The following is a 15,955-nucleotide window of genomic DNA, read 5'->3' on the forward strand; positions in this document are numbered from 1 at the left end:
GGGATTAATTAACAACTAACAAATATAAACAAACATATCTTTTTAATATTATTTTATGGTAGGATTACATTTTACTTACAATATATTATCAAAACAATGATGAAAAGTTTCTATTAATATTTCTAATTATAGGATTATTTAACTTATATATGGATAAGAGATAAAGTTAAAATTGTGAAGATAATAATAATATATAAAAGATCATAACATATTTTTTTATTAAAATTTTTTTCATTATAAAATATATAATATTTTAAAAATAATTATATAATTTTAAAAAAATACTTAACAATTTTATGGTTTAGGATTTATGAATCCTAATTTGATTTAGCTGAAATTTTATACTATTTAAAAATAAAACCAAATTACATTTAATTTTTATAACTATTTAATACAAAGTCCAATAAAACCAAACCACCAGCAGTCCTAATTACACCTAATTACATGGATAAGTAGTGAATGACGTCTCAAGATAAGAAAACATAGTTCCAACCATGAACCGATCTGTAACTGCCACCCTCTGTATATAGCCTATCATTACGAGCCTTTAGAACCTTCGCATTCTTCTCTTCAAGATTCAGCAAGTGCAACATTTTGGAACGGAACCCCCCGAAGTTAGTTTCTATGTCGCGCCTGTGTAAATTACAGTTAATCTATTTTAGTTCTTGAAATTGTTAGGGTTTCCTTTTCTCATCTTTCGAACTTGACTTGGGTTTATTGAATTAAATTGATACAGAGTTTTGAGTCTGTTTTAGGGTTTGTAAAAGGATTGTATTGATTTAAACGCAACAAAAATTAAAGGAGAATAAATAATGCAAAATTTTCATGTTAGAATCAATGCTCGGCAGTGGCAATCCACCCAACTTCTTTCACATTTTTATTTCTTCATCCATTGTTTGGTTAATCGTTTTATCTTTGTCGACTGTTCATACACATACAGGTATTTTGGTATTTTTTGGTTAATCGGTTAACACCTTTGTCCTTTGTTCCTTTCAGCAGAGCGTGACAACATTAACTTCATTTGGTTTCAGAGTTATACAAGTTAGATTTAAAGCAGGACAAAAGTGTAAAATTGCAGTAGAAGTAACTGTATAAAAGCTGCCTGATGCACCATTCTCTTCTAATGTAATCTGTATGTGATAAAACCATACGCAAAGTATGTGTTTTGAATTTTATATCAAATATAAATATATTAATTAATTATAAGTTGTAACCATGCAAATAGATTGTGAGAAAATTAGGTTCTGGATATTGAGCAGGCTATACTGTTCAAATCAAAGGCATTTATTCACTAGGCATTTATTCACTTCTTGATGACGAGATCTTTATAGAATAAAATAGTCTATTAAAGAACAGTTAGCATTTTCTCTATTTATTTATGTTGCTTTTAAAATAGGCCAGGGACCTCAATGGCTGTGCATGTAATATGAAAAAAATATGGGGAAGCACAAAATGATATAAAATGGATCAAAAGTTAGGGAGAATCCTTTAAGGTAGTCTTCCATTTCTGTAGAATTTCGCATCAGTTTGAAAGAAATAAGTAGATTGCTCACTGAATGCAATGCATCGGTAATAATTGTTTTTGAATATCTCCTACAGCTCTATGATTCTTGAATATGGGCAACGTCATTGAATCATTTGCTTCTGGCTTAGGACAAGCTATTGGCAAACTATTTAATTCTCCAATTGAATTTCTTTCAGGAAAGTCTTGCAGGTAACACCATGCAGAGTTATTTTACTCGTTATGATTGATGTATGCATTTCTTCACTTTCCACTTCATGCTTGTTGTATTTGTCTTTGGATATGTTTCAGCTCAGTGTGTGGACCAACATGGGATTTCATGTGCTATATCGAGAATTTTTGCATTGCCAATATCCTGAAATTAACCATGGTATTTATGCTATCGTACATTGGTGAGTACAACTGTTTGGTTGATTACAATATGGTCTGTTGTAGTACGTAATACAAACCAAGCACTATTTAGTTTGACATATCTGAAATTGGGTATGTCTCTGTTTTTTATTTGCAGTTCTATTGTTCTTCTATCTGGTACATAAATTGGGCATATGCGGATGTTTTTGCCGTTCTTCTTGCAAAATGATATGGGCATGTTTCTCTTCTTGTTTCCATGTCTGGGAATATTCCTGCACTTGCTTGTGTATTAACTTGCACAATATCAGGAGAACAAGAAGAATAAGAAGGGTCAGAATGGACATGAATCAAAATTTCTACTTTAAAACTGGAAAAGAAGAATACAGTGATGAAAGCCTGACATCTGTAAAAATGAGCAGATCAATTTCACGTAATAGGAGAGATTATAAAGCTTCCCACCTAAGGAAGTCTTTGCAACCTAGGAGACATCATGCTAGAGTTGAAATCAAGAGAGATATAGTCTTGGAGGACCTAGCTACACAAGCAATGCCATTAAGCATGGCAATCACCTAGGCACAGTCAATGACATCAAGGTATCCCATACATCTAAGTTTGGAAGGAAAAGAGTTCTTCCAAGGAAGAGAAGGTAGAATCTTTTAGTTGAAGATACATATACTAACCACTTTGTATCACTGTACGTTTCGGATTTATTAGGATGAAAAACAATAACAATTTTTTTTATCTCCTTGTTATATAATGTTTCAAATACGGTAAAAGGCATCATGAAGTAAAGAAATGGCTTTGACAGCCACACATCCAAAACACTTGCTATTGAAGTTTTCTTTTACCTTATGTCCCCTCGTGAAATCACTGATAAACCATTTTTGTTTTTGTTTTTGTTTTTATCTTGATTTCCGTATAATTAATCAGTACTAATAATGTAAATAATTGCACAGGAATACAGGTTAAGAACTGACTAATCGATAGCTTCTTTTGTAGAAGAAGGTATATTGCAACTTAAGGAAAATGTTTTGCTATTACTTTGCATAAGGGGTTGCCTTATCCCAAAAGAAAGTCCAAAGTTTATGATCGTTATATAGGCAATCCACGGTGAGATACATTGGATAGACAAGAATCTGGGTTGTTAAAGAATCCGTGATAAAGGGTTACCATTACTTTACATTGAAGTTTGTTCACCCCCTAAAGAAATCTAAAAAACTACGGTTCTATATTCTTCCACTCAAATATCCCAGTCGCATTGATTTGTTACCAGGCCACCAACTAAATTGGAACACCCTTTCTCCTTCAATGGAAGGTGAGGAGGGAAAACAGTGCTCCCACAAAAACCCTTACGTTGAACTAGAAGAAGTTGACTTCGATTTTATTCTAGCATTGAGTATGCAAGAACAACAGAGAGACTTCACAATGCTTTCAACAATTGAAAGTGAAAGTGATGAATATCTAAGTGACTCCTCAATTGATAATGATGATGATGGTGATCCTGACTTCGTAGAGAGCCAAGAGTTTGATACTGACCTTTCGTTCCTTGAAGATGAAGAAAGCAATGATGATGAAGAAGAAATGGAAGTCGAAGAAGATGAGATTGATCCAGACGAATTATCTTATGAAGAGTTGATGGAGTTGGGAGAGTTTATAGGAGAAGAAACGAGAGGATTATCAGCAAATGAAATCTCTTTGTGCCTGAACCCTTATACTTACTATTGTGCTGACAGAAAAATTGGAATCGATCGTTGTGTGATTTGTCAGGTTGAATATGAAGATGGTGAAGCACTGGTGGCACTTCAATGTGAGCACCCTTATCATGCAGATTGCATAAGCAAGTGGCTTCAAATTAAGAAGGTTTGTCCAATTTGTAGCAATGAAGTTTCAACTCCAAACATGGCTTCGAACACTTAATTCTTTACCTCGAATGGTTTAATCAATGTGTTTGTATAAATTACGCACTGTAACTGTTGTTTAGAAAATAAACAATATGCTTTAGATCATTACAAAGAATAACACCAAATTAAGAAACTCGTTGTTACAAATTCCTCTATTTTATAAATTAATTTCATTCCTTGAACAAATTTTATTTTTATAAAATCCTATAAAAAATAATCTGCGTGATACTTGAAAGCTTATTAAACCATTTAAACCCCTAAATTCAAAACGAAAGTATTAGTGCATATTTTGTAACTACTTGTTTACAGAAAACATTAGTTTGTTAAAATTTTCTCATAGAACTTATTATTTTCCAAATATATATTTTAGTCTCAAAAAGTTTGTAATCTAAACCCGATCATTAAAGTGAATCATATTTTGTTTAACTTGGAATTTATAAGTTGCAGTTTGAACCCCAAGTTAAAACTTATTCTTTTAGGAGGCCAAACAAAAATGCATGTTGCAGAAGACTCAAGTCGTCTTCTGTGCATGTGTGTTAGATTTGAAACAGAAAGAATACAAGAACAAAGAAAATTGAATACGCACACCATTATGTTTCTGTGTGTATATATGTATATATATCTATATATGTAGTCCCTAGCAAGGCAACCCAACAAAGCAGTTGAGGGCACCAGCATGCCGTGTAAGCCTGCTGACGTGAGTGCCGTCTCTTGGCTTCATTAGGAGACCCTTCTTGTATTGCGTCGTTATTGGTGACCCTGAAGTGTTGAACGTGGCACCATTCATCAATAGGTCCATGTCTGATTGCCACTGCCAGTTCTTCCACACTTCTGGTTCTGCATCGACCCTGTGCGTTATCTCCTTTGCAGCGTCGTTGTTCGGGGCAATGAATCGGTTTCCCTGGCTCAGAATGGTTGGTGCTGCGCTTCCTCCTATTGCGTACATCATCCAGTGAGTGTAATCGTTGTTCAGAACGTGAAAGAATCCCATTCTGCACCTTGGCATCCTCTGGATCAGTCCCTGCCCGAAGTGGTTGAATGCCACTGTAATCTGCATGATCTTGTCTCCAGAATAGGTATCAGTAGCACCAAACAGCATCACGTCGTTATGTCTGGTCATGTGGCAGTTAGAGATGGTGATGGCAGTGGAGCCTTGGATGACATCGATAAGTCCGTCATCAGAGTTAGAGAGGGAAACATGATCGATCCAGATGTTGGAGGCACCGAAAACGGAGATGGCATCACCATCACTCCTGGTTCTCAGTCCAACGTGGTTGTAAGAGTCCCTGATCATGCCACCCTCCTTAGACACAATGTTCTTCACGCGAATCCCGTGGATGATAACGTTGTTCACGAATTGCATAGTGAGGCCAGCACCATCCCTGATCTGAACGTTGGCGCCACGACCATCGATGGTCTTGTCGGAGGAAATCAACAGCTCCTGTTGAAGAGTGATGATCATGCTGCGTGCGAAGGTGATCCACAATGGACCCTTTTGAGTGACACCATATCGGAGGGTTCCTTCTTTGGGGTTAACCATGTCCTCATCGGAATTATCAGTGACCACATAGATGGGTCCACCGAGGCCTCCGACTGCACGTCTTCCGAACCCTTTTCCGCATTTGGCTAGCCTGTACCTGTCATTGGCCCAGTCTTTGTTGCACCTCCAGCAGTTGTCAATGGGGTTGCTGCTGTCACAAGGCGCTCCGGCGTCATTGTTCCCTGCCTTCAATCCCCTCCTTGTGCTGTTCAGCATTGAAAGATGGACGTGGTAATTCAGTTCACTGGCGACGAACTCGGGTGTTGGTACATAGGACTCAAGAGCGATTTTGTGAGCTTTCTCAGATTGAGCTTTGAGAAAGTCATCAAATTCAGCAATGCCAGCCTCCAGGCATGGGATGGTAATGGCCAAAGTCACCAACAGGGAGAACACAACCTTTGATGCACTTCCGGCCATTGTTCCTCCCAACACCAATGCTTAGGATTTTTCTTTGCCTTTTTTTTGTGTGGCGAGGTTGTCCAAGGTCTAGGGATTAAAGAATCAACAAAGACCTTGGCAAGCCTCTACCACTTGGAACACAACATAATCCCTCATCAATTTAAACTATCTCTAGGAACTAATTTTAGTACGTTGATAGTTTTGGCGATCACCAAATTAGTATTACTCTACTTTTTCAAAACACTAATTATGTGTCCATACGTTTGTCTTTTTCTATTTTTAAGAACCAAATTTTGCCTATATTATGCTTTCTTTGCTATTCCTTAGCTCTTTTTCTTCTTCATTTGCTATTTCGATGTGTTTTACCAACTTCTTCATAAACTACTTAAAATAGAAAATAGAATAAAAAATAATTCTAAAAAGGTAAAACTAGTTTGTACACCAATTAAAATTATTATATACAAAATTTTAAAATTAACTTATATATAAATTAATTTTCACTTTTTGATAAATTTATTTATTTACTTTTCTATCTCACAAATACTTTGGAATAAACTTGTTCAACAAATCCTTTTGTAAAAGCTCATTGCGCTAGATGAATTATGTGAAATTCCGCATTCTAATTCGTCTCATTCTGGAAAACATTTTCGGATACATTTTAGAAAAGTTACTTCAGAAAACATATTTTGAAACGTAATATATATGTTATGAAAAGTTTATTATTTTTTTTTCAAAAGTACTTTTTGCAAAATTTGGTTTCTTCCAGAAAACGTTTTCTCAAAAACATTTCATAAATTCTAGAAAGAATATTCTAAAAGAATTATCTAAAAATTATTTAACGAAAAGATAAAATAATCCTTTTAGAAATTGATGGGTGCAGGAAGAGTTTTGATAGAAGGAACACCATTTTTTTTTATCGACAATAATAAATAAATAAATATGAGTCACTATACGGGTGGTTCAACCCTTATACATAAAGACAACCTTAATCTCACCCAGTAGACATACTCCCAAGTATGGCTATACAAGACACTCCTAACTTAACCAAGAGAAAGTCACCTGACATACTAAGTAAACATCTCATAAGATCATCCTAATACAAATCATCGGATCTATGCACCAATCAGAAAAGGAAAAAAATGCAGACCGTGACTTGGATGAAACTCAAGACCAAGTCTTTAATTGGACCAACGCGAAAGCTTCCTGTACATCTACTACTCCCCCTTTAAAGATAACCCTATTTATGTGTCTCCAGACCTCATTTACTACTGCGATCCAAATCTCCCCCCCCCCCAAACCTCATTCACCGAAGTCGGTGCACTACTCAACCTAAACTGGGAAAAGTTTAAACAATGGGACATTATGAAACAGACCCTGCACACCCAGTCATACACAACAACCAAGCAAATTTGCACTCGAAGAACAGATGGGTACTAGTCTCCTCCTCCACCCCGCACAGGCTGCAAATGGAACTTGCAACTGTAATCCCGTGCCTAACCAGGTTAGCCTTAGTGGCCACCTTGTTTTCCAACACCCTCCAAGTCGTAACTAGTGCAGTAGGTACAACTTTACTCACCCAAAATTTTTTATACACCGTGCTATTCTCTCCAACTCTGTCCCCCATTAGATAGAGGTAAGCCGATTTAACCGTATACCCGAGCTTCTCCCCTTCCTTCCACTCTCATCCTCCTTATCCAAGTCAAAACTCGCACCTTGGACTGCCTGAGAAAATAGAACCACTATTTGCTTCTCGCATTCAAACAGATTCCAATCCCACTTTCCATTATTCCATCCCCCAAAAGCTACCACCGCAAAATCTTTTGACAGACTCAGGGAAAACAACCTCGGGAAGACATTCTTCAAAGCCCCACTCCCCATCCAATTATCTTCCCTAAACAAAACTTCCTTTCCATACCCCACCTTTCAATTAATGGAATCTTCAAAATTTCAACCCAACCCTCCGAATTTCAGACCTTCCTCAAATCTTTCCACCATATAGATTCCTTATTGTCTTTCCCTTCATCTCTCAGGCTTCTCCAATCCCCGTACTTGGAAACAATAAGGAAGCGTCATACCCATTTACCGAGAAGCGCCAAATTAAAAGTCCTTAAATTGATAATCCCGAGATCCCCGTCCTCACGAGCTTCACACACCTTTTTTCAGGAGGCCCAGACTACCTTTCTTCCCTCGGAACCCCACCCCCAAAGGAAATTCCTTTAGATTTTCACAAGCTCGTTTGCCACCGCCTCCGGCATTTTGAATAAAGATAAATAAAACAATGGAATAAATGACAATACTAACTTTATCAAGCAAATCCTGCCTGCTAGAGACAAAAATCTACCTTTCCACCTACTTAAACTTTTCTTCATTCGACCAACCACTCCATCCCAAAACGCCTTCCTCTTATGACACCCTCCTATCGACAACCCCAAATATACAAAAGGAGTCACCATCACTTCACAATTAAGAATTGTCGCGAAGCACTGGATCATTATCTGCTCCTCCCCCAAGCCACCTAACTTGCTATTCATAAAGTTCACCTTGAGCCCAAAAGAGAGTTCAAAGCAATACAAAGCCACCTTTATATTGAAAACACTTTTGACATTTTCTTCGCAAAAGAATAGAGTATCATCAGCGTACTGCAACATGTTTACCTTCACTTTCTCCCTGCCAATCTCTAAACTATCAATCAGGTTCTTCTCAATTGCCATCCTAGACACTCCCGCCAGACCTTCTGTCGCAATGAGAAACAAGAATGGAGCTAGAGGGTCGCATTGTCGAAGACCTCTCTTTTGTAAAAACTCTTTAGTCGGACTACCGTTCACAAGAACTGACACAGAAGAAGACTCCAAACATCCTTTAATCCAACGAATCCATTTGTCGCAAAATCCGACATTTTCTAGCATATAATAAATAAACTCTCATCTTACAGAATCATACGCCTTCTCAAAATCAATTTTGAAGAAAACACCATTTTTCTTCCTTCTTTTCATCTCATCCAAAATTTCATTAGCAACTAACACGCTATCCAACAAACCCCTCCCCTCGAGGAAAGCAGACTGTCTGACATCAATCACTTTACTAATCACCTTTTAAATACGCAAAACTTTATGAAACCCATATTAAAACCATCTGGACCAGGGCTTTTCGAACTTTCACAACTCCACACTGCTTCCTTAATTTCCTCTTCTGAAAAAGTTTCGACCAACATCTGATTATCCTCCCAGAAATAGTATTAAAACATACATTATCTAACTTTACCAACAACTCTTCATTCTCGACAAATCTGGCTTCAAAAAAATCTCTGACCTTATCTTTAATTTCATCGTTATTCTCACACCATCGATTGTTCTCAAGCACCCCATGTATCTCATTCTTAGCCCTCCTCCATTTGATTGACGAATGGAAGAACTCCGTATTCAAATCTCCTTGCTTCAGCCATTTTTGCCTTGGTTTTTGCTTTACAACCGCCTTTTGCTTAAGCAAATTATTATTAAGCTCTGCTAATAATGACCTTCTTTCCTCCCTTTTCTACTCATTCAAATCAAAATCATCATCTTTTGCATCCAACTCCCTAATCCTTCACCTACCTGATTCACATCCCCAAAAGTCTCCTTATTCCATACTTTTAGGTCGGCTTTGAGCTTCTTCAGCTTTTCTTTGAAAATAAATATTCCTCCACCTTGCACTTCATAATTGAGCCATTTTTCTTTTAGGAACACCTTAAATCTGTTGTCGCTCTGCCAAACATCCAAACTTCTAAACGGCTTCAGCCCCAATCGACGTACTTGTTCCTTATAATGATTGCGCAATGATCGGAGATCGATCTACTTAAAACGAATTGTTTACAATGCGGCCACGTGTCAACCCATTCTTTTGACACAAGAACCTTGTCAACCCATTCTTTTGACACAAAAACCCTGTCAGTCAACGAGATATCTATCAGTTATGTTTCTTCGATAAAAGCATTGAACCCATCTATTTCTCTACGATAGTCAAACACAAACATCAAACTCTTCCTCTCTTCCTGACTTCTGATAGAGTTAAAGTCACCCACTACACACCAAGCCTTAAACAACTGTAACGACCTATATTTACTAATCTCCTCCCACACCGCCTTCCTGTCCCCTAACGAATCGGGACAATAAATATTCACTATGGTAACAAAGACCTCCATATCATCCTTCTGTAGCCCTTCAATGATAGTAAAATTTCTACCATTAAGAAACCTGGACAACTGAAAACAACTTTTCCTCCATATTGTAATAAGCCCCTACACTTGCACCATTCTCAACCCACTTTATTTCATTAGAACCCCGCAACACAAAAACACCCCTCAATTCATAGTTGAATTTATTTGGTCCAACCTAATGCAAAAATATATTACAGAATAATGAACTCTTTAATCTATAGATTAGAAAAATCTGAATCGTTCACACATCTAATTTACTACAAGTTTAGGTTGTTGAAAGCGTACCGAAACTAATAAAATTTTAACTTCTAATTAAATTAATTCAAGTTAACATAATCTGAAAATGTGTTGACATAGTCTTAATTAATAAGCCAAAATAGTATAAATTAACACCATTATTTGTCATAGATTTAGTTCTTCTACTCTAACTGATATATTTTGTAATGTTCAAAGGTTTAATATTTATATATTTTACTTGTCACTATTTTAACCATTCCAATATAGATATATTTTTATTTTAATCCACTTCACTTTTTTTTCCGTTGCTATTATTTTTGGGTTACTTAATTTTCTACCTTTAATAATTTTTTAGTTAAACTCTCCATTACATTTAGAGTAATGATACGCACATACTACTCGTTTTACAAAATGCCCTAATAACATTAATATATGTGACTTTATTAATTATTTTTAATTTTTTAGGCTATTTTTCTCTCAGTAGTATATAAAAAATTATTCAGATTATCTTAAAAATTCTTTTATCTTTTTATCATAATTCGACTTATATAATTTAAATTAGTCTTATCTTTAGTCAATAATAAATCTTCAACACACCTCTCACAACGAGATATACATATCTTAAGCATAAAATTAGATATTTGTGGATGATTTGATTTATTAAACTAGATTTTGATATCATATTAAAAAGTGAGTTTAAGTTTAATTAATCATTACAAAAACCAGTTTATAAAGAGATTATGTCTAAATTATATACTATAAATGTGTCTTATCTTAAATCTCGTATGACTTGCATGACACTAAACTAGATCAAAACTAAAATATCCTTGATATAAGACTAAAAATTTATTTAATGCATTATTAATTATTTTATATATATATATATATACATATATATATATATAATACACAATTGATATTCGCCTTTGATATTCTTCATAAATATCCTCCAGTTCAAAGGTTACATGTTTTCCTCTTTTAGGAGAAATATATTATTTGAGGATATTGTTGACGTATAAAAGTGGTTGTTGTAATTATGAAAACATCAAGACTGTTAATGGGGTAATTTTCAAATCATATAAAGAGGCTTGCTATGCAATGAGACTATTGGTAGATGATAACGAATCTATTGATGTCAATATAGAAGCCAACAACCTTGCTTCAGGAATTCAGTTGAGAAGATTGTTTGTTACCATGTTACTCATGAATACTATGTCCAGACCTGATGAGGTGTGGAACAATACTTGGAAGTTGCTATCAGATGACATTGTATACTTAAATACCTTATATAACATGTCTCTTTTTTTTTGTAGGTTTTCGAATTGAAGATATTGAATTACAAAACCTTTGTTCTTCTACAAGTAGAAGAATTATTAATTTCAAATGGTAAGTCTTTAAAAGACTTTAGCAGTCTACCACAACATATTCATTCATATTCTTTTATTTATGAGAATAGATTCATTATTGGTGAATTAAATTATGACAAAATAAACATGTCTAAAATGCATTAATCTCTTTTTCAATCTCTAACTGTTGAGCAAGTGGATGTGTATGAGAATATCTTGACAACAGTACTCTCCGAAGTTGAGTTTTTTTTTTCTTATACGGATATGCTGGCACATGAAAAACTTTTATGTGGAGAACTTTGCCCACTGCCATTAGATCAAAAGAGTTGATTGTGTTGAATGTAGCTTCTAGCGGTATTTCTTCTTTGTTACTTTCAGAAGGGAAAACAACTCATTCTACATTTTGCATTCCATTGTTAATAAATGAAGAATCAACTTGCAACATACCTCAAGGAAGTCTTCGTGCAAGATTGTTGATTGAAACTAAATTAACTATATGGGATGAAGCTCCAATGATGAATATGTTATGTTTTGAAGCTCTAGACATAACTCTAAGGTCGTGTTTGCTTTTGGGTGTGACACTATAGTTGAAGACGGATGAGAGGGTGCCACCCCCATTTGTTTGAGTGGAGCATTGAGGGTGAGGGTGCGGGGGAAGGGGAAGATGTGGGTGTCGTTGGTCCTCTCACCACTGAAGAGAAAATAGAGGATGGTAAGGGGAAAGCCACGTGGGAGATGTTCAAATACCATGCTACCCTTGCTTTTCTTCACTTTGTACTTCATCTTACACGCCCCTGCCATACCACGCATAAGAGACCAATGCAGCAGTGCAACATTGTCCATGCACAACGATAACAATGGCACTGTGTGGATACATGCTATGCAGAAGAAATTCCTGACTATGGTTCAGGGATGCGAATTCAATGCCATGAATGAGTTGGTGAGAGAGTAGATAGGTCATAAGTGTTCATTCACATATATAAAAACATGGTTTTGCGAAGTTAAGAATGAACTCAAACAAATTCAAAGTATCCTTACAAACTTTTGCATTGGTTTAGGGCGTTTGGAGAGGTTCATGAGTTAGCATAGTGGTACAAGAGTGAGTTTGGTAGTGCATCTCTGATATCAGGTTAGCATTCCGTGAGTTTAGTTTCGTGCCTAATCGATTATCACTGAAAAACAACACAAAACATAATCGATTATGTTGTTAAAAATAGTGAAAAATCGATTATGTTGGTGACAATCGATTATTTGTAGTTTTTCTAGGAGCATAATCGATTATTTGTAGTTTTTCTAGGAGCATAATCGATTATGTGTTCTCCGTAAATATCAGCTTAATCGATTATGTTCCAACATAATCGATTATCTTCGATTTATAACTGTAAGCAAAGTCGATTATACCTCTTAAATCTTTGAATAATCAATTATGTGTTATTTTTAAGGCAGAGGATAATCGGTTATGTTCATATTTTTCCAGATTTCTGAATTTTTTGTGATGTATGATTTTTGTTTTCTTTTCTTAATTAAATGTGTATTGTTTTCCAACATAGTTTCATCTTCTTCACAGTTGCATTGTGTTGTTGTTATGCTCTTCTTCCTCCCAGTTCAATTGTGATCTTGTTCTGCTCCTCTTGAGTTATGTGGTTTTTTTTTAAAATGTATCTTTTATTTCAGTTTTGAAGGTTTAAGTTTATATATTCTGTTTGGATATTTATGGTTTTGAAATTTAATTTGTTTAAATTATTTTAAAGTACTTATTTATGTTAATAAGTTTGTAATTTTATATTTGAATTTTTAATTGAAATTCAATAATTATATTACTAAATTAATTATCGTGTTAAGTTGTTTATATAATTTATTATTGTATAATTTTTTGGAAAAAATTCGATGGAATATAAGTATTTATTTTTTTTACATGAATTTAAATTACAAATGTGAAATTTTTTTTTTAAGATATTATTATTAATAAAAATTATTTTTGTCTATTTGATGAAAATTAATAATATACATTATTTTAAAATAGAAATGTTAAGATAGTAATGAAATTTATATTATATTATTTAAAATTAATCTAATAAATTAAATATATTTATTATTGAGAATTATTTTTCAATGGGTTTTTAGAGTGTTAATTAAAATCCATTTTAAATATAGACTAAATTAATGTAGTTATTGTTTTTTTATTGATTAGTAGACATTTATTTTCATATCAGTCATAACGTATTCAATTATGTTTTTTTTTATTAAATTTTAATATTGAAAATTTGAATTTTTGTATATACTTATATCATTTTTGTTATATTACAATGTTGAAATGATAGAGTCATTTACAATAAAATGTTTATTAAATTTTTTATTAATTATTATAATTACATTTTAGGGTAATTTAATTGTTGTAGTTTTACACCGAAACGGTAACCTATTCGGTATGTTGTATTGACACTTGCCCGTAATTATGGTTATGGATGAAAAGTTAAACATTACATGGATAACATTATAAATTAGGCAAGGCATCTTGACGAGGCAGAGATGGTACATTTTGAGGAAACGGTTACAATTTATGACGATCTTGTTGCGACAAACATGAATTTAATTTCACAAATACAACAACAAATTAAAAAAAAATACTGAAGGTGCGTTAGTGATGATCATTTGTATGATTGCTTTTAGATTGAATTTGTTACGTATGGTGCGTACTAGAAGCGACTCTATGAGTGAGTTCCAACCACAAAAAGAGCGTCGCAGACAAGAATTGATGGAGTACTTGATTCACACTTAACAATTTCGTGATATTATTCGCATGGGACCTGATGCCTTCCTTCAATTGTGTCAATGAATACGGGGAACTGGACTTGTTAAAGATGCATATCGATCAACCGTGGAAGAACAAGTTTTCAAATATCTCCACATTATTGGGCATAATGTGAAGCATCGAAGTGTTTCATTCTTTTTCCATCGGTTTGGAGAAACAGTTTATCGTTGCTTTCATGATGTTTTGAGTACAATTTTAAGGTTGGAGGGAGAATTCTTAATTTAACTAAAAGGAACGGTTGTAGAACTGCACATTCTTAACAACAACCGATTTTACCCTTACTTTAAGGTTTGTTTATGACAACATTATTTTTAATTATATATAATGTTTTATTTATTTTGTGTTTAATTAAAGTTATGAAATTTGATTTACATTAGGATTGTTTAGGGGTCATAGATGAGACTCGTGTACGTGTTAAGGTTGCACGTGCTGATGCACCTCGTTTTCGAGGGAGAAAAGATTGGCCAACCCAAAACATATTTGCAAGTTGTGACTTTGACATTAAGTTCACATATGTCCTAGCCAGTTAGGAAGGAACAACCTCCTATTCAAGGATATTGAAAGACGCTTTGGCACGAGACGATCCTTTGGTTATTCCAGAAGGTTAGTTTTAGAGGATTGGGTGTGCAAAACAATAAATAGGTTATAGTAGTTTATACTAACGCAGGTTTCCACAATGTTTGTAGGAAAATACTATCTTGGTTATGCAGGTTTTATGTTAAAACCAAAATATAATAACACCTTGTCACGGGGTTAGATACCAATTGAAAGAATATTCGCGAAGAGGGCCACAAAATGCTAAAGAGTATCATCGACATTCATCACTTAGAAATGTAATTGAGAGAACTTTTAGGGTGATGAAAAAATGTTTTCCAATGATAGTTAGGGGGACTGAGCCACATTACGATGTCGATACTATGACAAAATTTGTTCTGGCTTATTGTATTCTGCCTAACTTTCTTCGTAGGGTCAACAATGATGAGTCTCTAATTGAAGAATTAGATCATGAATTGTTACAAGAAGATGTACAACCAATCCCTTTTCATGCTCGTGAGGATGATTATAGGCTAGGTGATGAGAATCAACTAAAGGTGGCTTTTTATAATGAAGAACAAGATCATTCGCCTTCACATTTAAAGTTTTTCTTGTTAATCTTTGCAAAAGATAAAGCCCAAGCCCAAGCCCAAGAAGGCCAAAGCTCACAAAAGCCCAAAGACCATCCCATGAAGGGCAAGGCCAAGTTTTAAATAAATATTGTTTAGAAAGGTGCTTAGAGGGAAACATTAGAAACCTCTATTGTTAAAGCATCTTTTAGTCTTTAGTTAGGAGTCTTAGGGGGGTGTATTAGTAGATAGGTGTAGGAGTAGAATAGGAGGTGCCAAAGTGAAGGAAAGAGTCACACCTTCCTCATGCATGGTTTAGGCGCCGATTTTGAATAGGTTTAGGAGGGAATTTTGAATTCTCTTAGCTTTGTTTTCCAGCTCCTTAGGCTATAAATAGAGGTGCTCTCTTTGTAAAATTCAGATTGGAATTAATCTAAGAAAACTCTACTCAAATTTTGAGTGATCATTGGAGAGCTTTTGAGCCTTCTTCTCTAGTCTTATCTTGATGGATCCATGGAGTCTTCAAGTGGCGGCAACACTCTCATCTAGGAG

General features: G+C 34.7%; 2 protein-coding genes and 1 non-coding gene across 3 annotated transcripts; 2 read left to right on the top strand and 1 right to left on the bottom strand.

The window, feature by feature from the left end:
• The first annotated feature begins 265 nt into the window (after positions 1-265).
• On the top strand, positions 266-2,695 carry LOC137820198 (uncharacterized). Its single transcript, XR_016515526.1, has 4 exons — positions 266-1,132; positions 1,600-1,714; positions 1,814-1,914; positions 2,031-2,695. It is a non-coding gene; the product is annotated as an uncharacterized LOC137820198 (transcript).
• Positions 2,696-3,181: 486 nt separating this feature from the next.
• On the top strand, positions 3,182-3,921 carry LOC137820199 (uncharacterized). The gene has a single exon (XM_068624130.2). It carries the CDS (start codon positions 3,182-3,184, stop codon positions 3,788-3,790), a length of 609 nt encoding a protein of 202 aa, XP_068480231.1. The 3' UTR covers positions 3,791-3,921.
• On the bottom strand, positions 3,527-5,731 carry LOC137820197 (pectate lyase). Its single transcript, XM_068624118.2, has one exon. It carries the CDS (start codon positions 5,729-5,731, stop codon positions 4,412-4,414), a length of 1,320 nt encoding a protein of 439 aa, XP_068480219.1. The 3' UTR covers positions 3,527-4,411.
• Between the last annotated feature and the right edge of the window lie 10,224 nt (positions 5,732-15,955).

Source organism: Phaseolus vulgaris, chromosome 9, assembly GCF_051622355.1.
Source record: "Phaseolus vulgaris cultivar YP4 chromosome 9, ASM5162235v1, whole genome shotgun sequence".
In the NCBI taxonomy this organism is placed as follows: domain Eukaryota; kingdom Viridiplantae; phylum Streptophyta; class Magnoliopsida; order Fabales; family Fabaceae; genus Phaseolus; species Phaseolus vulgaris.

Excerpts from the sequence above, each read along its gene's own strand:
- LOC137820199 (XM_068624130.2), top strand. The coding sequence starts at position 3,182 with ATGGAAGGTGAGGAGGGAAAACAGTGCTCCCACAAAAACCCTTACGTT.
- LOC137820197 (XM_068624118.2), bottom strand. The coding sequence starts at position 5,731 with ATGGCCGGAAGTGCATCAAAGGTTGTGTTCTCCCTGTTGGTGACTTTG.